General features: G+C 36.7%; 1 protein-coding gene across 5 annotated transcripts in view; it reads left to right on the plus strand.

The window, feature by feature from the left end:
* CDH12 (cadherin 12) overlaps positions 1-25,079 on the plus strand; it is a 1,055,333-nt gene that overhangs the window by 748,715 nt on the left and 281,539 nt on the right. For all 5 annotated transcript variants that reach the window (XM_055246743.2, XM_063619573.1, XM_055246745.2 and 2 more), the window contains one exon: positions 772-1,188. In XM_055246743.2, the coding sequence (XP_055102718.1) occupies positions 958-1,188 (231 nt within the window). In that variant the 5' untranslated portion in view covers positions 772-957. The remainder of the gene's footprint in view (positions 1-771; positions 1,189-25,079) is intronic.

Consider the following 25,079-nt stretch of genomic DNA (forward strand, 5'->3'; position numbering starts at 1 on the left):
TAATACTCACATTGTCAAGGTTTCTGGTATATCCAGGCTAGAGAAACATTTTTAAAGAAAATTTAAATTTATAAAGACTTATAACATTGTATCCATCATTTACATTTTAGTAAGATCATTCGCTTTTACATTTGATAATTTATCTTGTTCTTTAGATCGTCTGTATCTTTCGATTATTTAACTTCAGGAACTTTTTGCTTTTTAAAGATTGTGTTTTCTTGATTCTCTACATTGTGGTTCTTAATTTTGGCATTTTTTTTCCCCTAGGGGATATGTGGCAATGTCTGGAGATACTTTCTTCTTGTCACAAACCAGATATGGGAAGGGGTGCTACTGTCATCTATTAAGTAGAAGAAAAAAGTACTACTAGAAATCTTAAAATGCACAAAATAGCTCCCCAGTAATAATGAATTATCAACCCTAAGATGTCAATAATGCTGAAGTTGCAAGATCCTACTCTAACTTAATAGCTCACTTTAAAATAGCCGTCTGTATTTTTCTCCTTAAAATGATTTGCCAATTTTTTGAAAATATCATTTCTGTTTATAATGCACCTTTTGCTTCATTGTAACTAATATTTTCTCAAGTCTGTAAAATATTCAGATAATTTATCCAAGTTAAAATGTTGAATAGTGGTGACCATTTACTAATATAATTCTTTTATACTTTCTTCTCGGTTTCCTTAAATGTTGGCAGATATAATGAGAGTTGTGATGCATATCATCATGCGATCTTATTAATTTAATGTATCTTTGTTAATCTATTTCATAGGCCCCTTTAGATGGAATATAATACAGCAGAAGCCTTTTCATCAAAAGGATTAATGCCTTCATCATCATTTCTGCTATAAAACAAGAAGCTAAGTGGTGGAGGCCACAGACACCTCAAACCTGGATTCCACAATTCTACGTTAAGTGTTGGAGTTTTTATTACTCTGCTGTAGGAAAGCCTTTGCCAATGCTTACAAGGAACTGTTTATCCCTGCTTCTCTGGGTTCTGTTTGATGGAGGTCTCCTAACACCACTACAACCACAGCCACAGCAGACTTTAGCCACAGAGCCAAGAGAAAATGTTATCCATCTGCCAGGACAACGGTCACATTTCCAACGTGTTAAACGTGGCTGGGTATGGAATCAATTTTTTGTGCTGGAAGAATACATGGGCTCCGAGCCTCAGTATGTGGGAAAGGTAATGGCGTGTTTCTTTTGACAACCACTTAATAGGAAGGGGGAATATGCATTGTGTATTTTGTATGGATGTTTTGCACAGGAGTTGAACAAACCAGTGGCTAGAACACTGGAATTGAAATCCAAGAGACCTGGTTTATCTTCCTGACTGGATGGCCCGGGTAAGCTACAGAATATCATTTAAACCCTCTTTGCTTTAATTCTTCCTATTTTAATGAAAATAGTATATATTTCATTCAATTTTTGACATTCTTTGCTGAAGACATGAAGTTAAAATATGAAAATGTTATTAAGCATAATTATAACCATAGTTAGAACTATAGTATCAGTATAGTTATATCATTTTTATTGCTCACAGCCAAATTGGAGATATTTAGCAATAAGAGACACAGAGAAGAATCACCAGGCATAAATAATCTAAACTGATCTTGGTGTTCTTTAATGACAAGGATGTATTTCTTCTCCTTTCCCGTTAAAATGTGACATGCCGTTTGGATTGTGGTTCTGAAGTATTCAATTTGGCTTGCTTAAGCTTTATAAATAATTTCTATATTTTCAGCAGATATTTATAAGTGTATTTATGGCTGAAGTAATAAATTTTGGAACCCAAATATGTACACATCAACAGAGCATACAACTTAAAAATCTTATTGCAACTTTATGGAAATTTAATTTTTTTCACAAAATACTTGGTAGCAACTGTTTCAGGACAGTTAGGTTTTACTGCTTTTTTTTTTCATAAAATTTTTTTTCACCCATATCTAGAACAGTATAACTTGTCCACCACACCAAAAATATTTTCCCCAAAAACAAGTATTATATTTTATTTTGATTTTGTGAATTCTTTTTAAATTTCGTAAAAGATATTGCCATGGGTTTTAATAAAAAAAATTGATGCTTGAGGAGAGTTTAAAATAAATCCAAAGTCATAAATGGAAAACCATCATAGGAAGAGTGTTTGGAAATGGATATAGAAGATCATGACTCTTGAGCAGCAAATCCCTTGAGCTTTCTGAAAACATAAGCTAAAGAGATATATAATAGGTTGTTTGATTCCAATATTAGGTCAAAGGAAGAATATTCATTTAAGATCTGGATTATTTCTACCACATTTAAAATAAATTACCTTGTGGAAATGTATTTAAAGGATATTAAATGATACAGTGGAAAAGGTCTTTAAATAGAATCTTTGTTGAAAGGGACATAGAACCAGAGTTTCCACTAAGGCATATGTGGTCCCAGGCAAGTGATTTTTGCAGGGCACCTATCTACGTTTAAAAATTGAGTCACCCCAAATCAAATCAGTCCATACATACCATTCTGGTCATCCAATCTCAATGATCTTACAAATACACACACACACACACACACACACACACACACACACAAACACTGCCATTAAGCAAAAACTATGAACTATCTCCTTTACAGCCTGCCTACCAGGAGGCAGGGGCTGTTCAAGTGGCACTGGGACAACCCCATAGTGCAACCCCTAAAGATCCACAAGGCACTTACGAACCTGTAGGTTGAGTAGAAGGTCAAAGTGAGCCCCAAATGATAAATGGACACTGAGACCCAAACAGTTCCAGCCTAGACCAGAATGCCCTTCTCAGATCACATTGCTGCCCACAAATAGCCTTAGTCACATAAAAGGTCTTGGAAAATTTTGAGGAAGTCACTCCAAAATATGGAAGTCCCCAAAGGTTACTGCCTAAAGCTTCTGCTTGTATAATTCCTCATATATGATCATGGAATATAACAATCACTAACATTTCTATGGTAAGATAATTTCATGTGGTTCTCCTACACTTGTTTCTTTTGATTTAATTTAAGAATGGAATTTTGAAATCCAAGACAAATGGAAGGTTAACATAGTCTAAAACTCTGCAACGTAGGTATCAGTTATTTCAACTCTGTTTATGACAGGAGCTAGACATCATATTGAGGTTCCTGACAAATTCTCTGTTTTTGATTAGAGAAGATCGATAGACCTCAATTTCCAGAATTGGAGGTAATAAAGTTGAAAGTAGGTTAAAAAAAATAAAACTGACATTTATTAAAACCTAGATAGTGGTAGTATTTCATCTCCCCAAATAGTCCATGGGATTGTATATACAAGTTTTTGCTTGATACCCTGAAATTCCACTTTTATAATTGCTGTAACAGTGTAGAATTCAAACAGTTTATTTACAAGAACTAGTATTTATAAATATAATTAAAAAGGAGTAAGTCTAACCTCTAACCTATTATTACATTTAATCAGCATTATTTCCACTGGTACATGGCTCCACACTGATAATGGGTAATAAACACTCATGGTTCTCAAGCAATGTACATTTCTAATGCAGATGAAAGAGTGGATGCCAAGACTTCTTTTCCATCAGGAAACTAATTAAATTTTAATTAACTCTGTCTTGATGCTTCTAGATTTGAGAATGGAAATATGATAACATGGGGACCAATTTAATCCATTATATATGTATATATAAACATATAAATATATTTATATTTCCACTCATTCCAGAAAGACTTTGAGATTACTCATAGAAAAGGAAAGTATTATAAATAATATAGAACTCAGAGCAAAGGAAAAGGGCTAATGCAAAAATGCCTAGGAAAATTGTCAGTTGTCTACAGTTCACCATTGGACAACTTGGGGGGTTAGGGGAACTGACTTCTCCCCAGCACAGTTGAAAATCCAAGTGTAACTTTTGACTCCCCCAAAACTTAACTACTCATAGCCTGCTGTTGACCCAAGGCTTTACTGATAGCCTAGTCAATTAAAACATAATTATATGTTAGAATACATATAACATAAACATGTTATGTTTATATATGTATATATGTATTATAGACTATATTCTTACAATAAAGGAATCTAGAGAAAAGAAATGTCATAAAGAAAATCAGAAGGAAGTCAAATACATTTACCATTCCTTAAGTGGAAGTGGGTCATCATAAAGTTTTTTTTTTTATTATACTTTAAGTTTTAGGGTACATGTGCACAACGCGCAGGTATGTTACATATGTATACATGTGCCATGTTGGTGTGCTGCACCCATTAACTCGTCATTTAACATTAGGTATATCTCCTAATGCTATCCCTCCCCCCGCCCCCACCTCACAACAGGCCCTGGTGTGTGATGTTCCCCTTCCTGTGTCCATGTGTTCTCATTGTTCAATTCCCACCTATGAGTGAAAACATGCGGTGTTTCGTTTTTTGTCCTTGCGATAGTTTGCTGAGAATGATGGTTTCCAGCTTCATCCATGTCCCTACAAAGGACATGAACTCATCATTTTTTATGGCTGCATAGTATTCCATGGTATATATGTGCCACATTTTCTTAATCCAGTCTATCATTGTTGGACATTTGGGTCTGTTCCAAGTCTTTGCTATTGTGAATAGTGCCACAATAAACATACATGTGTATGTGTCTTTATAGCACCATGTTTTATAATCGTTTGGGTATATAACCAGTAATGGGATGGCTGGGTCAAATGGTATTTCTAGTTCTAGATCCCTGAGGAATCACCACACTGACTTCCACAGTGGTTGAACTAGTTTACAGTCCCACCAACAGTATAAAAGTGTTCCTATTTCTCCACATCCTCTCTAGCACCTGTTGTTTCCTGATTTTTTAATGATCACCATTCTAACTGGTGTGAGATGGTATCTCATTGGGGTTTTGATTTACATTTCTCTGATGGCCAGTGATGATGAGCATTTTTCCATGTGTCTTTTGGCTGCATAAATGTCTTCTTTTGAGAAGTGTCTGTTCATATCCTTCACCCACTTTTTGATGGGGTTGTTTGTTATTTTCTTGTAAATTTGTTTGAGTTCATTATAAATTCTGGATATTAACCCTTTGTCAGATGAGTAGATTGCAAAAATTTTCTCCCATTCTGTAGGTTGTCTGTTCACTCTGATGGTAGTTTCTTTTGCTGTGCAGAAGCTCTTTAGTTTAACTAGATCCCATTTGTCAATTTTGGATTTTGTTGCCATTGATTTTGGTGTTTTAGACATGAAGTCCTTGCCCATGCCTATGTCCTGAATGGTATTGCCTAGGTTTTCTTCTAGGGTTTTTATGGTTTTAGGTCTAACATGTAAGTCTTTAATCCATCTTGAATTAATTTTCGTATAAGGTGTAAGGAAGGGATCCAATTTCAGCTTTCTACATATGGCTAGCCAGTTTTCCCAGCACCATTTATTAAATAGGGAATCCTTTCCCCATTTCTTGTTTTTGTGGGGTTTGTCAAAGATCAGATAGTTGTAGATATGCAGCATTATTTCTGAGGGCTCTGTTCTGTTTATCCTCATCATCTTCAATTGCATAGGCTGAGGAGGAGGAAGAAGAGAAGAAGGATGTTCTCGCTGTCTCAGAGGTGACAAAAATGGAAGAAAATCCACATAAAGTAAACCTATGCAGTTCAAACTTACATTGTTCTAAGATCAACTGTACTATCTTTAGCCTCGAATATGACTTTCTGGTTCTTGGTAGAAAGGGCATATATGGAAATCATTAATTTGTATAGTTCCCATTGTCAACTCCACATTTTTAGGGACCAATTGGTTTTCTTACATTCAAATCTAAAAGAATGTATTCATGTAGAAATTTGTAGAGGCAACTGAGTGACTTGGGTGACATTAGCTTCAACACCGTTGTATTTAAAGAATCAGATGTTCATGTTGATATCCTTGCAAGAAAGCACAAACTGTGCTATTACTTGTAACAAATGTTACTTTACTTTCTATACAAATAAATCTCAAGGGTATACAGAGGTAAAGCTTTCCTTAGATACACATTATGAATTTAATACATTACCTAGATAAGTATGTTTTCATACTGTACAGTAAGAAATAAGTTAACTTTATCTGCAAAAATTTGTATTTCATATGTTACCAGTTGTTCAAACTAACCACAAGCAAAGCACTTGCATTATTACAGACATACATATACACGTGCACAAGTGTGCATACACACACCAACATGATTTATGCTTATACCAACATGGATAATTGCAAGCCTGTATCTGTGTGGTACTAACTTTTTTCATAGCCTCCAAGTTATGTATCCAGGAAATGATGCCTCTTTTATCCCCGAAGAATAATTTAGGAAATTGAGTTGTCATTTGAGATAAATCCCAGTTAGCAACAATTCCTTAAACTGTTTAAAAGGGCAAAAAATAAAGAAGTAAAACATATATAAACCCTAGTTTCAGAGACATCCATTTATTTAACCTATTTTTGATGAAGAATGCATTACAACTGAGACGGTATTAAGCCTGTAGGAATAAATGTAACTACGAAGGTCTCTAGATTACAATTATAAAAGTTAAACTTTATTGAGTGCTTCCTTTGGGCACAATTGTAATTGCTTTACAGACATATACTTACATATCTGCAAAAGAGCACTATGACTGATCTTCTTATTAGTGCTATTTTACATATCAGAGAACTGAGGCACAGAAAAGTTAAATGACTTCCCCATATCTCAACGCCCAGTGGATGCTTAAGCTAACATGTCAACCAGGTAGTCCAGCTCCATTGCACCAGAAAATATCATGGTTTATTACCCTGCCAGTCTCTGAAGTGCTAACAATCATTTCAATACTCTATTAAAAGTGCTATAATAATAGGTGGGAATTAAACAATGAGAACATTTGGACAAAGGAAGGGGGACATCACACACTGGGGCCTGTCATGGGGTAGGGGGAGGGGGAAGGGATAGCATTAGGAGATATACCTAATGTAAATGACGAGTTAATGGGTGCAGCACACCAACATGGCGCATGTGTACATATATAACAAACCTGCACATTGTGCACATGTACCCTAGAACTTAAAGTATAATAATAAAAGCCTAAACACTTTTTTAAAAAGTGCTATAATAGAAACACTGTTAGGAAATGTCTATGACTCTGTCCAGAAGATGGAGGAGTTCAAGAAAATTATCACAAATGAGGAGGTAACTGAGATGAGTCTTGAAGGATGATTTAATTTTTCTAGAAGTGGTAGTATGGGGAAAAGTTTTTGTAAGCCCTGAGGCTTGAAACTTCAAGGTGAGCCTAGGTAGCCATATTTCAGTAAAGTCAGATAGAGTCTAAAGCCAACAACTTAGAGTGAATAAATACAGAAAGTATGGAAAGGTTCAATTCTCATACCCAGATGAGAGTATTCATTCTTAAAAGTATAAAGACCCATAAGATGCCTCGTTTGGGGATTAATATTAATGGAGTTGCAATTCTAGAATGACCGATCAGACAGCCAATTAAAAGATGCATTGAAGATGGGGAAAAAGGTATAGAGATAGGGAGAGCATCTTCAGGAGAAAGTTACAATAGGCTTGTGTAGGAAGTACAATGAAGGAAATGGGAAATTAGAGTAGAATATTTGAAAGGTGAAGAGATAATGAAAAATTTCAAGATTCATTGATCATGGCAATGTAAAGGATGAGACAAATTAGAGAAATATTGTGAAGGCAAAATCTGCAGAAATTAGTGGGTAATTGCATACAGAGAATCAAAGAAAGGGAAGAATTAAAAATGACACAGATTTCTGACTTCTGTTTTATTAGTATCCCTTGTAGATTTGGGACTCAAGTAAGAAATGAAATAATTGGTGTTGGACATCCTATGCCCTTAGTTACAAGTATACAGGTGAAATATATCATAGATATTCACATACATTAATCTAGTGTTCAGAAGAGAGTAATTGGAATACAGATGGTAGTTAAAACCATAAGTGGTTAATATACTCTAGGGAGAATTACAGCTAAGGTAAGAGAACCCTGATTTTTAATTGTAAAGCAGATGAAAAAAATTAGATAGATCTAATTAGTAAGAGGCAAAAGGTAAGCATTAGTGTCATGGAAGATAAATCAGGAAAAAGTTTTAAGAATAAGGAATGACAACAAATGTTGAACTCCACAGGCCAAATTAAGTAATGACTTAAAATGTTCCATTGGTTTTGGTAACTAGTGATTCAGAGGTGACTTTTGTCAAAATAGTTTTAATGGTTTTGTCTAAAGCATAAAGAAAGAAAAAAAGAGATGTGTACAGCTCATGGATGATATTTCAAAAGCATAGATGAAAGAGACTGAGGAATGCCCTGTTGATATTCTCAGTTTAATCCTACAGGTATTATTCTAGTTAGGATTCTCCAGAGAAACAGAACAAACAAGACATGTATATAAATAGAAAAAAAGAAAATATTATTTATTTATTTTTAATTTTATGCAAACTATTTTATTATTATTTTTAAATTTAATTTAATTTTAAATGCCAGGATACATGTGCAGGACCTGCATGTTTGTTAACATAGGTAAACACGTGCCATGGTGGTTTGCTGCACCTATCAATTCATCACCTAGGTATTAAGGCCTGTACGTATTAGCTATTTATCCTGATGCTCTCCCTCCCCCTCCACCCCTGACAGGCTGCAGTGTGTGTCGCTCTCCTCCCTGTTCCATGCGTTCTCATTGTTCAGCTCCCTCTTATAAATGAGAACACGTAGTGTTTGGTTGTCTGTTCCTGTGTTAGTTTGCTGAGGATAATGGCATCCAGGTCCTTCCATGTCCCTGCAAAAGACATGATCTTGTTTCTTTTTATGGCTGCCCAATGTAATTTATAAATTCAATTCTCTTCTCATCAAACTACCATTGACATTCTTCACAGAATTAGAAAACAACTGTGCTAAAATTCATGTGGAACAAAAAATTATTTTTAAGAAATTGGTTCATGCAGTTGTGTAGGTACAAGTTCAAAATCTGCAGTGGGGCCTCTAATCAGATGACCTGGGGAAGAGTGCCATTCTGACCCTGAAGGCAGTCTGCCGGAAGAACTCCTTCTTGCTCAAGTCACATCAGTCTTTGTTTTGTTAAGGTCTTCAGCTGATTAGGTGTGTCCCACCCACATAATAGAGGCTAATCTATTTTACTCAAAGTTCACAAATTTAAATATTAGTCTTATCCAAAGAACACAGAAACACCCATGATCATGATTGATCAAATATCACACCATTATAAGTCCACCCTTTGTCAACTTGGCATCCATCCACTTTCTCTTAAACCATGTTTAATCACCAAATAGAGACAATAACAAGGTCATACTAATAGCAGGATATAACTGTCCCGCATGCAATGAAAATACACAAACTTTTTTTCTCAGAAAAGAATGTAAAGTCCTTGGGTTTGCTCATCTTGATGTCCCGCAACTTGATGTAAAAGTTACAATTTTTAAATACCGTGAGATCAAGTCAATACATTTTGTATTACATGATAAGGGGATAGGAGAGGGAAGAAAAAGATATTAAATATATCATATTTATAATAAAACAAGGAGGAAGTACTTGTAATGATTATAGCCCTCATTTCCATAACTGGTCATGTATCATAGCTTGTATTTATAACTGCATTTTTCCATTACTGATTTTGTATTACCTTTGCTGTCAGCAAGCAACTCAGCTGGTAGTGGCTCTTTACCTTGTGGGGAGACACAACCTTAATTTCTAAAGGGTCTGGTCTAGACCATTACTAGTTCTGCCTAGATTGGTTTGTTGTAGTTTTCCATTGACTTTAATCACAGGGCAAGGTAATATAAGAGGTGCCCTAAGGAATCTCCAATATTACAGACACACTCTTCCTTGCATCCATTGTGGAGTGTCAATCCAATTTCCCATTGGCACTCAAGATCAATCACCCCAGACAGCACAGTAATTTCCTTCCTTACCTGTTGATTTAGGGGAATGAGGAACTCAAAGAGGCTGGGTGGCAGTCTCAACTTCCAGTTGAATGGAACTTTTATTTTGTGTCCTGGTGGAAACATGCCTCCTTCTGGAACTAAGACCTCTAGACCTGCATAGCATCATGCCATAGGGTCAAGAATCAAAATTTTTACTAATATGTCACCAGGAGTAATAGTGGTGTCACACTCATTTCTACCTCATAATTGCAGACCAGTCACTTCTGGCTTGAGATTGATTCCTGGCTATGAAAGAAATAGTGTCATATATTGGATGCTGATTCAGAGCATTTATAGCCTCCTAGAGACCCTTGCCCCAGCCCTGCAAGGGATTGCCACCTACCTAGCACTGTAACTGAGCCTTCACAAGGCTATTTCACTCTCCCTTCAAGCCAGCTGCTTTGGACTGGTGGGAAACATGGTAAAACCAGTGAATTCCATGAGCATGGGTTCATTACTATACTTGATGTGCTGTGAAGTGTCATGATCAGAAGCAGTGCTGTGTGGAAGATCAGGATGGTAGATAAGGCATTCTATAGGTCCACAGATGGTAGTTTTGGCAGAAGCATTATATGCTTGGAAGGAAAACCTGCATCCAGAGTGTTTGTTCCTGTAAGAACAAAATGCTGCTCCTTCCATGATGAAAGTGATCAAGTGTAATCAACCTGTCACCAGGTTGCTGGTTCATTTCCTTGGGGAATGGTGCCATATTGGGGATTTACTGTTGGTCTCTACTGCCGAAATGTTAGGCCTTCAGCAGTGGCTATAGCCAGGTCAGCTTTGGTGAGTGGAAGTCTGTGTGTTGTTGGTTTCATGCCAACGTGGCCCCTTTATTTATGAGCACGTTGAATGATGACAGGAGTAGCTGCTGGAAGAGGCTGACAGGTATCCACAGAATGAGTTATCCTATCCACTTGATTATTAATATCTTCCTCTGCTGATGTTACCTTTTTGTAAACATTCCCCTAGGACACAAATATCTTCACATTTTTTGGCACATTCAGAGGGCTCCATCCCTATACCTCTTCCCCAGAACTCTTTGTCATTAATGTTCCAATCATGTCCCTTCCAAGTCCCTGACCATTCAGCCAGCTCCTTGGCCACAGCCCATGAATTGATATATACTCTCATGTCTGCCCATTTCTAATTCTATGCAAATGAAAAACCAGGTGCACTGCTAAAATTTCTGTCCACTGAGAGGGTTTGCAGTCACCGCTGTCTTTCAGGAATGTCCCAGAGAGCCTATAATACTGCAGCTGTTAATTTCAGATGGTGCTTGCTTATCATGAAGAAACACCTGTAAAACAGGCCCAAGTCTTCTCTTTCTCTCTCAGCTGATAGGGAGCACGTGATGAGGCCATAGGTACAGGCTTGGAAAAAGAAGAGAGTGTGGCATGAATGGGGGCATTTGGGTCTCTTCTTCATGTCAGTTACTTGTGCATCAAGGGCCTGCTGAGGCCTGATCTTATATATGTCACTTTTATTTGATAATGGGGTAGTGCTGTGCTCACCTAACTTTATGGCTTGCTGGGTCAAGTATCACATGGTTCATGATAAGCAGCTCAGATCACATGGGAAGTTGGTGTGCCATGATTAAGTGTTCAGTTCTCACTAAGGCCCGGTAGCAGGTTGTTGCTGTTTCTTTTTTCCTTTTCTTTTTCTATTTATTTATTTATTTATTTATTTAGAGACAGAGTCTCACTCTGTCACCCAGGCTGGAGTGCAGTGGTGTGATCTCGGCTCACTGCAACCTCCGCCTTCCCGGGTTCAAGCGATTCTCCTGCCTCAGCCTCCTGAGTAGCTGGAACTACAGGCACACACCACCACACTGGGCTAATTTTGTATTTTTAGTAGAAATGGGCTTTCTCCATGTTGGTCAGGCTAGTCTCAAACTCCTGACCACGTGATCCGCCCACCTCGGACTCCTAAAGTGCTGGTATTACAGGCATAAACCACCGCACCCGGCCGGTCGTCATTGCTTCTAAAAAGGAGGGTATCTTTTGAAGGATATTTCATATCTTATGAGGACATCCACAGAGGAGGCAAGGCTTTGTCCCCAAATCCTAAGGGCCTGTGCTGTAATTCATCAAATGAGACCAACCAAAGATGCCATACAGCATCCCTATCTATTACTGACACTACTATTACTAACCCCCACTGGACCTGCTGGATCGTATAGCCTAAACAGAACAGTCTACATAGCAGCCTACATCTATCTCAGAGCCTTCTTTTTGTTCTGTTCCCCACTCAAAACTAGCAGCATTTCACATCACTCAGTCAATGGGCCAGAGTAATGCACCTAAATGCAAAGTACTTTACCTCCAAAATCCGAAAGGATCTACTAAGCGTTGTCTCTTTTCTGAGGTTGTAGGAGAGCAACATCTTATGCTTCAACTTATGCTTCACCCTTTCGGGGATATCTCAACATGTCCCATAGTACTAGGCTCCCACAAATGTCACCGAGGTAGATGGCAATGCATTTTTGTCAGATTTATATCCCATGCCCTTTGTAAATAAATGTTTTACCAAGTACATAAAGAGTAGTTGCTGCTTCTTGCTCAGTAGATCCAAGCAGCATAATGTTTCCATGTAATGGACCTGTGTTATGTCTTGTAAAAGAAAAGGTAATCAAGATCCCTGTGAAATGAATTATGACATAGGACTAAAGAGTTAATATACCCCTGAGGTAGAGCAATGAAGTTGTATTGCTGATCTTGCCAGCCAGAAGCAAACTGCTAATGGTGGTCTTTACCAATAGGAATGGAGAAAATTTATGTGCTATTATCAAAAGCTTCATACCAGGTACCAGGGGATGTGCTGATTCTCTCAAGCAATGAAACCACATCCGGCAAAACAGCTGCAGTTGGAGTCACCACCTGGCTAAGCTTATGATAATCCACTGTCATGCCCAAGATCCATCGGTATTAGTTACAGACCAAATAGGAGAGTAGAATAAGGATGAGTTGGGAATCAACACCCTTCATGTTTCATCTTTTATGATAGCACTGATCTCAGCAGTTTCTCCAAGAACGTCATGTTGCTTGGCTTTATTATTGTTCTGTCTAAAGGGAGTTGTAGTGGCGTCCTCTTGGACTTTCCCTCAATTACAGTCCTCACTTCCATGTCAGGGAACCAGTGTGGGGATTCTGCCAGCTGCTGAGTATACAAATATACATTCTGGAACTATGGAAGTAATCACAGGATGGGTTGGGGAGCCACTGGCTCCATTGAGATGGACCTGAGCTGATCTTCATTGGTCCGCTGACCTCCTCAAGTCTTTATGCTAACTGGTAGGCCCAGTGACAATTTGGGTCTCAGAATTTACGTTAGTTCAGAGCTAACGTCCAGAAGTCCCCCAAAGGTCTGATTATTTCCTTTTCCCCAAGCTACAGTCACACTGATAAAAAGTGATAGGTCCCTTTGGGGATAAGGGAAAAGATGGGAAGGGGGTAAGGAATAAAAGACTACAAATTGGGTTCAGTGTATACTGCTTGGGTAATGGGTGCACCAAAATCTCACAAATCACCACTAAAGAACTTACTCATGTCACCAACTACCACCTGTTCCCCAAAAACCTATGGAAATAAAAATTTAAAAACAAATTTAAAAAGAAAGATTAATAGTATAAATTTTATAAGCATATTGGGATCCTTCCCCAAGAGATCTCGGCCTCACCTTCATTCAAGGGATTTTGGGTCTATAAACTGGTGCAAGTCTGGAGACTGATTGAGGGGCAATGACTCTCTGTTTTTATGATTCAGGTTAGACTTTGTGTGCCTGACCTAGAACCTTTCTATTCGTACAGATCAAATAATAATTTAATAGGCTTCCTACCTATTACATTCCTAGGAACAGGATGACCCCCTAGCCAATACCAGAAGTCTCCACAAGTCAAAGCATTCTGATTGCTCTTTTGACTGTGGTTTATTGGTAAACATGCCAGCCTTACCTTGGCCATTGATCGCTACCACAAGGCCCCTGTCATCCAGGATCCAGTGATTCCTATTGCATTTACATTTCCCAATTCAGCAGCAACAGTTCCCACTGTAAGTTCTGGCCCAGAGAGCTGAGTGATCACTGGGATGCTGGGGCTCTCCTCACAAACTGATTTCTGTCTGTGGTCGTGAAAGGTGTGTCCTCTAGACCCTCCCAGTGTAGATAAATAGATATTAAATAAGAAACTCATTCTAGCATTACCAATGTCCCTAGGCCTTTGAGTTTTGTCTTCTATTGTTAGTGACCAAAGTTCTGACATTTCACATTCATTTACTGTGGGCAAACTTTGGCTCCATGTTTCAGCCAAACAAACAAAACACAAGTTATTTCTCACTCCCCATGCTGCAATATTAAATGCAGAGTCTCTGCTTATTGAGCCCTACCAATAAATTCCGCCAATCCAACTTTGTGTTTCTTCTGCCATTATTTCATACCCTATATATCTATTCCCACATGTACTCCCCAGATTTCTGTGTGGATAAATTAGAAAACTCAAGTAGTTCTTTTGGTGTTTAATGTACCACCTCATGGGTCACACTTGCACCTCAACTTCAGGGCCATGCAAAGACTTGGGTCTAGTTACACAATTAGAATCAAAGAGAGCAGTGAGGTGGGTCCTGGGAAGACTCAGCAGTCTTGCAAGGTAACAGCATCAGGTGAGGCCATTATAGTTTCCTTGGGCAATGCAGGGTTAATGTCCCAAGATGGAGTTAAGAAGACTTATCAGAAATTATGAGCTTAGTGTCTCCAGCTTCATCAAGGTCTTCCCACATACGCTCATTCCAGCTTTCCATGTGCCATTTCTTTACAATTACTTTGCTCACTTAACAGCGCGACACATAGGCTAGGAATTCAATTTTTCTTGTATTTCAGCCACTCACAAGGTGAAAGTCTAGGGTTTTTTTCCAACAATCTCACGTCTGTGGCTACAAGACATAAGGGTCTTTTTCAGGGCAGACAGAGAAACTGACAGGTGACTTATGTGGTACTTGAGCTGAGAATTCAAATCCCTGAGCTCATCCTTTTCTTTCTTCACTTTTTTTCAGTAATGTTAGAGGCAGCCAGCCCATTTTATTCATTAAATTATTATTTATCATCATTAATTTGAGAAAAATGTTCAACAATATTATATTATGAGCATCAGATGCTTCCCTCCTCCAAGACTTTGGTTAGGAGAATCCAGTAGTGATTTTCTGCATATCTCTGTTACCCATCACACCATGGACTATCGGTGCTGTCTTTACTACTGGAAAGAGAGTCAATAGTGTATTTAAATCTAGCCATATTAAAGAGCCACTTCCAGAAACCCCAAAACCAGCAAAGAAAACTTATTCTTAAGATTCTGTTCCTCTAGAACCACTCTTGCTACCAAATTTACATTAGTCAAAATACTCCAGAAAAACAGAATATGTGTGTATTTATCCATATCTAAAGAGATATAGATACATAGTCCTCCCTCAGTATCCACAGGGAATTGGTTCTAGTATCCCCAGAGATACCACAATCCATGCATACTCAAGTCATGCAGTGGGCCCTGTGGAACCTACAGGTACAAAAGTCAATCTCCCAGATATGTGTGTTTCACATACCATGAACAGTGTATTTCTGATCCACATTTGGTTGCAGATGTATCACCCACCAATACAGAAGGATGACTGTATTTATTGAACATTTCCACATATTAAGTGGACCCCTGAACTTCAAACTTGTGTTGCTCAATGGTCAAGTGTGTGTGTGTGTGTGTGTGTCTCCACAATTGCATGAGTCAGTTTCTGATATATGAGAGAGATTTTAAGAAACTGACTCATGTAATCGTGAAGGAGCAGGTCCGATCTGGGGTGTAAGCCATCAGGCTGGAGAAACTCAAGAGAGAGTTCCAAAGCCAAAGGCAGTATGCTGGCAGAATACCTTCTTGCTTGGAAGAAGTATGTCTGTTTTATTAGGGTCTCCAACTAATTGAATGAATCCCATCTAATCTGTTTTACTCAAAGTCCACCAATTTAAATGTTAATCTCATTAAAAAAAACACCTTCACAGAATCATCTAGATTAATATTTGACTAAATATCTAGTACCCTGGACCAGCAAAACTGACACATAAAATTAACTCTAACAGAGATACTAGGCCCAGTAAGATGTAAAAGAGAAGGTAATCGGTTAGTCTGTTAAAAGAAAGAAGTACTGGTTTATTATTAAGACTCAAGGGAAGTAACGTTTTAAAAGATATTAAAGGGGTAGAACCAATCAGCAATGTGCGATTTTTCTCACCAGCAAGAAACCCAAGGAAAGGATAAAAAGGGATAGATGATCAAATTGATTCATTATTGTGTATTTATAGGGTCTGTGTGATGGAAGAGAGAAGGGTGCTTACAAACGAAAAATCCAAGAGAAACCAGGATGAAACTACAAACACTAATGTCCAAAAAGACCTACCAATAAGAACATATGCTTTTATAAATACATATATGAGGTCAAGGCAGTGGCAATAAAATTTCAGTTTTTTAAAATTATATGTATAATGCTGTTTTGTATTAGAAAAATATAAGAGAGAAAAAATACAAGTAGCATGATAGTTACACCTTCATTGCAGAAATCATTTGTGTATTTGGAATTTCTTCTCAATTCACACTTAATATTAGAATGACCATTTGGACCCAACAAAAATGCAAATTGTATCACCAAAATATACTAATATATTTAAAATATAGTTTTCATGGCTCAACATGTATTTATGTATTCAATTTTTCATTCCTTTATTTGGTTCTTGAGTCGTGTAGCTTTTTGAGAAACTCATGATGGAGTTTTCATTGTGCAGTTTACTTTGAAAGTGTGAGCTTTTAATATCAGAGTGATTCCTGTTCATTTGTGATTCAAGGCTCATAATACCAACTCAATCTTCATAGAAGTATGTCTCAAGTTCTGTCTAATGTGTTACGCTACTGCCATTCAGATATAATAGTCTCCTTCTGAGTTTACAGAAATGGGAACACTCTTATTTTAAAAATGCAAAGAAAAGCCACCTTGATACTGCTTGATTATTTCAAACCTCATGCAAACTCCTCTTGACTCCTGCATCACTTACATATCTGAGAACCTTTGCAGTGTATTCAAGTGTCCTAAATCAAAGCTTTGTTTCTGATCCATTCTGCTGCCAAATAGGTTGACCTTGCTGCTCAACAAATCATCTTTAGCTGTCTGCTTTTTCTGTGGCAAAACAGTGGAAGGAACAATTTCAGATCTTTTTAAAAGTGTTTTTAGGTAAGCCTATTGTCTAAGTGCATAGCTTGATTCTTAAACATATCCCTGAATTTTTAGCTTCTCAGTACATGAAGCTATCTTTGAAATAGTCATTTTTGAATGTGATTAGACAGCAATACATTTAAGAGGAAAATGGCTTAAAAATTGAATTTGAGCAAAGAAATGACACAATATACTAATGTTCCTGGCAAATAGCCCACGTCCATTGTATGCTAGTTCTCTCTCCTTTACAATTTATTTATTGCATCTAGCTGTTTCATAATATGCTAGTTATTTCATAACAGCTGTGCCATAAAGGTTCAATGTGTTTACTTTAATTGAATTGGTGGGACCTTGAATGAAGTTCAACTATCTTTAAATCAATATTTGAATCACTAAAACCAGTATTTCAAAAATAATGAAGAACACTAAGATTTGAGCACTGTGTTTATTTTTTTTCTTCCTTCTTTCTTCTCTCCTCCTGCTATTCTAACCTATGCCTACTTATCTTTCAATCCTTCCTTTTCTTTTAACCACATCTCTTTCTTGTTTATGGATGTCTGCCCGACTATAGTGACTTTAAAGCGAGAATAAGCTTTGATTCTAATTCTAGATCTCATAATCATTAGCCACATGAAAGCACTTATCCACATGTCAATCCATATGACTAAGAATGTAGAGTGTCACATAGTACAAGTTATATTGGCACCAGAAATATCTTAAGTGCATTTTTCACCAACCACACAGTACAATTAATAAGTGTATGTGTGTCTGTGTTTATTATGTGCGTGCATGTGTCAGAAGTATTTTCTCTAGAATATTAGTTGGATTTCTTGGAAGACAGTACTCTCTGTGGGCTAATATTGTTGAAATTCTACAACTTGTATATTATACCAGGTGATAAGAAATGAGCCCCAGTGGGATGGTTTCAGAAGAGTCCTGAGAAAGGCCACAGATAACACAGAAAAATAGAGCGCACAAGAGTGAGCAGAATGATAAGGATTTCAAATTTAATATTCTCATCTTCTGACAACTTTGAATTCATGACTATATGCTGTGGTTATACCATTCAAACCTATACTTGAATACAAATGAATTCTTTTGGTAAAATTTAAACATAGCTCATATATGAGAGAAACATTCCTCTTTCCTGACTCTGAAAAAAGTAAAACCACTGTTATAGAAGCTACTAACTATGTATGTTTCATTGTTCACGAGGCAAGACCTAATTTATTGCCCCTGACATTTAATCAATACCCTGTATAATATATGAAATTACTATTAGGGAAGAATATTATTTCTACCTGTGGAATTTCCCACAGAAATTTCATAAGAAAATTTCCTACATAACATATATCAGTGTAACCACCTTAGAGGAGACCGTTAGTACATACTTATACTCATTATTAAAGAGTGCTGTTGCATTTTGTTGTTTTATGTCAATGTCAATAACTATTTGTCTCCCAAAATTTCATGAATGCTGAAAGAAGACATGAGATGTTTGGATCAGAGAAAGGAACTTTTTTTACTATAGCACAATGTGCTTAACAGAATGGACTCAGTTCCCATTGTCTTCAAGTAACATAGGGGCAAAGCAGATAGATAGGCCTAATGGATTCCAGTACATGTAGTGGGTTACATGATAGGAGAGGAGCTCTGGCAACTCTTCTCCTTTGTTTTGGAGAGTGACATTTTCTCTACTTTACTGGGTAGAAGCATGTGGCCCTTTGCTTTGGAAAAAGATACAGTCTTAATTTTTCAAGGTTGTTTGCTCTACAAACATCATTAAAAATATGTCTCAAAAAAAGAACCTGCAGGGCTTTCTATACAAAACCCTCAGTAACATGAGGGACCTATGGTGAATTGAGTTCCGATCTTTTATAGTGTGTTGACTTGCTGAAGCATCACCACATAGTGTTGTGACTTAGTAATGTCAGAAATCATTTAAATATCTTCCTTTGCCAGCTTACTGAATTGCTTAGTCAGTACGGTTCCTTGCCTTTCTCTCATTGTTTTTGTTTATTTAATTAATTAATTTATTTTACTTGAGGTTCTGGGATACATGTGCTGAACGTGTAGGTTTGTTACGTAGGTATACATATGCCATGGTGGTTTGCTGCACCTCTCAATCCGTCATCTAGGTTTTAAGTCCCACATGCATTAGGTATTTATCCTAATGCTCTCCCTCTCCTTGCCCCCCAACCCCCAACAGGCCCCAGTGTGTGATGTTCCCCTCCCTGTGCCCATGTGTTCTTATTGTTAATCTCCCACTTATGAGTGAGAACACGTGCTATTTGGTTTTCTGCTCCTGTGTTAGTTTGCTGAGGGTGATGGTGTCCAGCTTCATCCATGTCCCTGCAAAGGACATGAACTCATTCTTTGTTCTTCTTTTTTGTTTGTAATAAACACAAAATCATATCATCCTAGAGCTCACATCCTTTTTCATTCTGAATTTTGTTGACAATAATTATATGAATAAATGTCCCAAGTCCATTCCTGGCCCTTAGTGATGTTGGTTTCTACAAATTACCTTCTTGATGAAAATAACCTCTCTGGTATACATACATATTTTCTTATCTGAATAATAGAAGATAAGTTGTCTCTCAGCCACTGGATAATAATAATTTTTTGGCATAAACCTCTCTAAAATTGTACTGAAAACCTCTTTCTTTTGTTAAAATGTAAGAATTACTTTTACTATCATCAAGAGTAATTTACAGTAATAAGGAGTGGAAAGTTTATACAGAATTATTTTTTTAAACGTAACCAAGTATTCAGGGCTATTGAATTTCGAAATAACATGAGACAGTTTGGAAAGATTCACATGAATTTATGATATTTTCAGCCATCTATCGTAAATAATATGAGATAATTAAAAATGTTGTTTACAAAGTGTTGAGCATTAAAATTGTGCAATGATATTTTCCAATGATATATTAAAGGCCATAAAAACAGTTCTCTGCTAAGTAGACTTATAAGTTTAGGCAAGAATTGGTAGTATTGGAGCAATGGAATTTTCTTGTGTTGTGTTGTGTTGACTAAGTCAGCTTACTTTCACAAATACATTTCAAATAGTACCTTTTAAAGCCATGCCTGAAGAACCAGTGGTGTAGCTTAAAAAATAGATGATAGATAGATATAGATAGATAGATAGATAATAGATAGATAGATAGATGATAAATAGATGATAGACGATTGAGAGATAGATAGATGATAGATGATAGATATAGAGATAGATAGATGATAGATAGATAGATAGATAGATAGATAGATAGATAGATGATAGAGTACAAGGAAAACTAAACTTTTAAAATAAACCAGATAATACAAAGTGGTTGAAAACACAATTCTTCCAGTAATTTTTCCCTTTGATTAAAACCTTTTTGAGCAACTAGGAAAATATTTAAACCTGTCTTTCTTATTCACTACCTGATCATGATCAGAGATAATTCCTAAAAATTCTTCTTTAGCTTCATAGCTGTCTACAAATAAAAAAAACTGAATGTTTTTCTTGTGTCTACAGCTGTGCTCATGTAGCATCATAAAAGAAGCACATGGGAACTAAGAATAATTTAACATATATAAAATAATTGAAGAGGCATTCTTTTATTTAAGGAATAAGAGTTTCTGAACCCATCTAAAACCCTGGCTTTAAAACTACAGTCAAAAATAAAAGTGAGATCAAAGATGATACGTTAGGTAAAATCAGTCAACCTTTTTTTTGTTTATTTTCCTTCCTTTCTTCCTCCCTTCCTTCCTCCCTTTTTCCCTCCCTCCCTCCTCCCTCCATTCCTTCCTTCCTTCCACTTTCCTTCCTTTTTTTCTTTCTTTCCCTTTCTTTCTTCTTTCTTTCTTTCTCTTTTCTTTCCTTCCTTCCTCCTTCCCTTCTTGTTCTTTTCTTTTCCTTTCTTTCTTTTCTTTCTTTCTCCTTCTTTCCTTCCTGTCTTCCTTCTTTGTATGTTAAAAAAGTGCTTAAGAGACTGAAAGAAAGGGGAATTTAGGAAATAATAGGGGCCATTTTAACAGATTTTTAAAAACCCACAGTAATCTATATACAAAAATACACTAGATCCCTCTATAAGCAGTATCATTAAAGACTTCCAAAAATTTTTCAATATATTTTTAAATGTCAAGGAATTACTGCTGGGGACAAATACATTTGTACTTTTATAAATACATGTCAAATAGTACCTTATGAAGCCATGCCTGAAGAACCAGTGGTATAGCTTTAAAAATAAATAGAAGGCCAGGTGCGGTGGCTCATGCCTGTAATCCCAGCACTTTGGGAGGCCGAGGCAGACGGATTGTCTGAGCTTAGGAGTTCGAGACCAGCCTGGGCAACACGGTGAAGCTCCATCTCTACTAAAATACAAAAAATTACCTGGGCGTGGAGGCGTGTGCCTGTAATCCCAGCTACTCAGGAGGCTGAAGCAGGAGAATTGCTTGAACCTGGTAGGCAGAAGTTGCAGTGAGCCGAGATTGCGCCACTGCACTCCAGCCTGGGCGACAGAGCGAGACTCCGTCTAAAAAATAAATAAATAAGATAGATAGATAGATAGATAGATAGATAGATAGATAGAATACAAGGAAAGCTAAACTTTGAAAATAAACCAGATAATAAGAAATGGTTGAAAACTCAACTCTCTCAGTAATTTTTCCCTTTGATTAAAACCTTTTGAGCAACTTTCATTGTGAATCCTCACGTACCCTTTGGTTCTCTGGAGAACACAGAGATGCCAGTGACACATTTAGCTGCTCCACTGCCTTTAAGCAAATAGATCTTCATCATCACTCCATGAAAACTATGCAAACACTCTATGTGTTTCCATGTAATTGAGTGATTATAAATATCTGGCTTTTGTGGATTTTGAAGCAACAAATGTCCATTCTCAGGGTTTAAGTGGAAGTAATAGGAGGATAGGATAGAAGAAAGCCATTTTACTCTCCAAGTATTTTTGAGAAATCTGTGTTCCCAGTTTCCCTGTACCTGAATAGACAGGCTCCACAGAGTTCACTCCCTTCCGTGAGTCTATTCCTTTCCCCCACCCCTCACCCCCGGGAGGGAAGAGAGATTCTGATATTGAGTTTGGATAAAGAATCTCAGTCACACATATTTTTTTTTTTTCCTGACAATTGACAAGTGCTGAGCATCCTTTAATTTGCTTCGCTGCTTAATGGCTGTTCCTGCTCGTGCTGTCCTTTATTTCAGGATCAGGGAATTCCAGATAAATATTTTGGGCAATAAAGGAAAATATAAATGTTATCAGGAGCCTTTCAAATACAATTTTAGATAAGTGATTGGCAAACTATGGCTTTTAGACTAAGTTCAGCCTGCTGCCTCTTTTTGTGAATAAAGTTTTATTGAAACACAGACATGCTTATTTGTTTCAATATTGTCTATGGCTACTTTCACACTACAGTGGCGAAGTTGAGTAGTTATGACAGAAGCTGTACGACTCATAACACTTAAAATGCTTACTACTTGGTCCTTACTACTCAGAAAAAAAAAAATGCTGAGCCTTATTAAGACAATTACAAGTGACACAACGGGATCACAGACTTAGTGTTTTCATTTGTGAACATGCAGAACTGCTCACTCCATCTTGTGTCTGAAAGATTCAAAGTTCTTAGGGGGAGACGCTGATTGTCAGAAATGAGTCCTCTAAAAAAAGTAACAGCAGGTGCAATGGAAGAATTGTCGGCTCTTTTCCGGCTTGGAATAAACCTACTGCCTCAATATCCTCATCTGTAAAGTAGGAAAAACACAAAAAGGAAACCATAAGGTTATCATGGAGATTACTAAATCCACATGTGGGATAATATATGTAGATTCTCAGCCAAGTGTCATTAATGTTGCTGTACTACCTTCAATCCATAATTTTTTGCCCAGTTTAGAAATTGCAGTATTTCTGAATGACATCTAGGGATTTGCGCTTCACATAAAGATCTCTAGATTTACCAGACTGCACGTTTCATTCCTTTGAACAAAAGAATCATATAGGAGGAATCTATCTATATTCTGCGAAGACATAGATTCTCATTTCCACGATTATTTCTTCGTTTACCAAGAATCTCCTAGCACATGTATGCCCATGTTCCAAGCTGTCTTTCTCTTATCAAAATGTATCCATGTGTTTGGAACAATAGTATAATATAATTGTAGATACATAGTCATTAAGTGGATAAATTACTAGAATTCACTAAGCTCACTTTGTATAGATCACAATGATTTCTATTATAAAGCACAGATGGAAAACATTTATTCAGAGTTAAGAATATATTAGGGAATTCAGGGCAAAACCAAATATATACTTTATGTAAACAAACAAATCAGGACCATAGAGACTTGTAGCACAATTAAGATTAAATAAATGTGATTATACATAGTGGAGAAAAATTTGAAACCCATTTAAAAGACCCTATTTGCTTTTCCTTGGTTGGTTTAAACATTTACTTATTTTATATAATATCTGCCTTACTTATATTCATTACAGTAAACAATGTACTAAAAAATTTTGCAAATATATGTAAATTTTTAAAATTCTGTATTTCAGAGAAGAAATGCAAAAAACGATTTTATATTTTAGAATGTCAATGTTTAAATTCAAATTGAAAAGTATTATTTATGACTGTATTTTTATCAATATGTGCAAACATGCACTAACTAAAAATTTGTCAAGGACTTTTTAGTTTTGCCTCCACTGATTGGATTAAATACCAACCTTTAGTTATTTTATGGGGCATTCAATATACTTAAGATATTATTATTTAAGTTTTGAAGTGTAGTCATATTCATATTTTAAAGATTATGTTTTTATTTTTATGATTTTATTAGTACATGTATTATCTTGATTAATGAATGAATGAATATTAAGTGAATTTTTTGGATCAAGTAATGCTCATGAGCAGCTATTAAGTTAATAGTTAGATAACTGGGCACGGGAATAATCCAATTCAATTAAGTAAAATAATTACTTACAGAAAAAAAAATTTTTTTCTCTCCCAATACAGTAAGCTTCCTAGGGGAGAGTTCAGAAGAACAAATAAGATTTAGAGAAATGGAAAAGAGCAGGAATTGTGAGACTTTTAGGACAAAAGTAAAATATGAGCTTAGAAGAGTAGAATGTTGTCAGGAATGAAAATGCAGGTTTCAACATACTCCCATTAAGTCCTAGGCTTCAATTGTATAGATTTACAAAATCAGGTCACTCTTACTTGCTATTTTGAAATTATTAGGAAACAGGTCCCTGTATGCCAGTTGAGCAGAATGGCTGGTTCTTTCCCAGGTGGCTTGCAGCTGTCATGAAAAAGTCTCCTTTGCAGCTGCCTCTGCAGAGAGTGAAGTGCTGACTGCAACAGCCCACTCTTTATTGTCCAAGGACTACCTGGCCTACAGCGCAGGTCTCTACTAAATTTCCAAGGCTAGAGCTGCTCCTCCTGATGCAAAGGAAGATGCTTTCTTCTCAGCAATAATCCAGTTGAATATCACGTTACACACCTGATATTAGGGTAAGATTATTAATAGCATCCATTTGTATTTTTAAAGCGGATGACATTGGATGTCAAATTGGATGACAAATTATACAGCCTGGGCCTTAAAGGTTATGACTATGTTGTTATAATTCTATTAAATCATGCACCTGCATGCAACTATTTTGCCCAGGTTATGTCCATTGTGGAATCAACTGCGTTCTATGCCTAAAACAGTATCACTGTCCTGCAGCCTAGTCTTGGCTTTAACATACGATTTTCCCAATCATTATGGTGACTTTTGTTTTCAAGGCTCCAGTTAAGCTCTGACCTTTTGGCCTCAATCAGAGACTCTACGTACATTCAGCACAGGTAATCACATCAATAGACTCCATACTACTGCCATAAAATTATTCTGCTCTTTTACAAACTTTTAGATGAGATAGATAAA

This window comes from Symphalangus syndactylus, chromosome 16 (genome assembly GCF_028878055.3).
Source record: "Symphalangus syndactylus isolate Jambi chromosome 16, NHGRI_mSymSyn1-v2.1_pri, whole genome shotgun sequence".
Lineage (NCBI taxonomy): Eukaryota > Metazoa > Chordata > Mammalia > Primates > Hylobatidae > Symphalangus > Symphalangus syndactylus.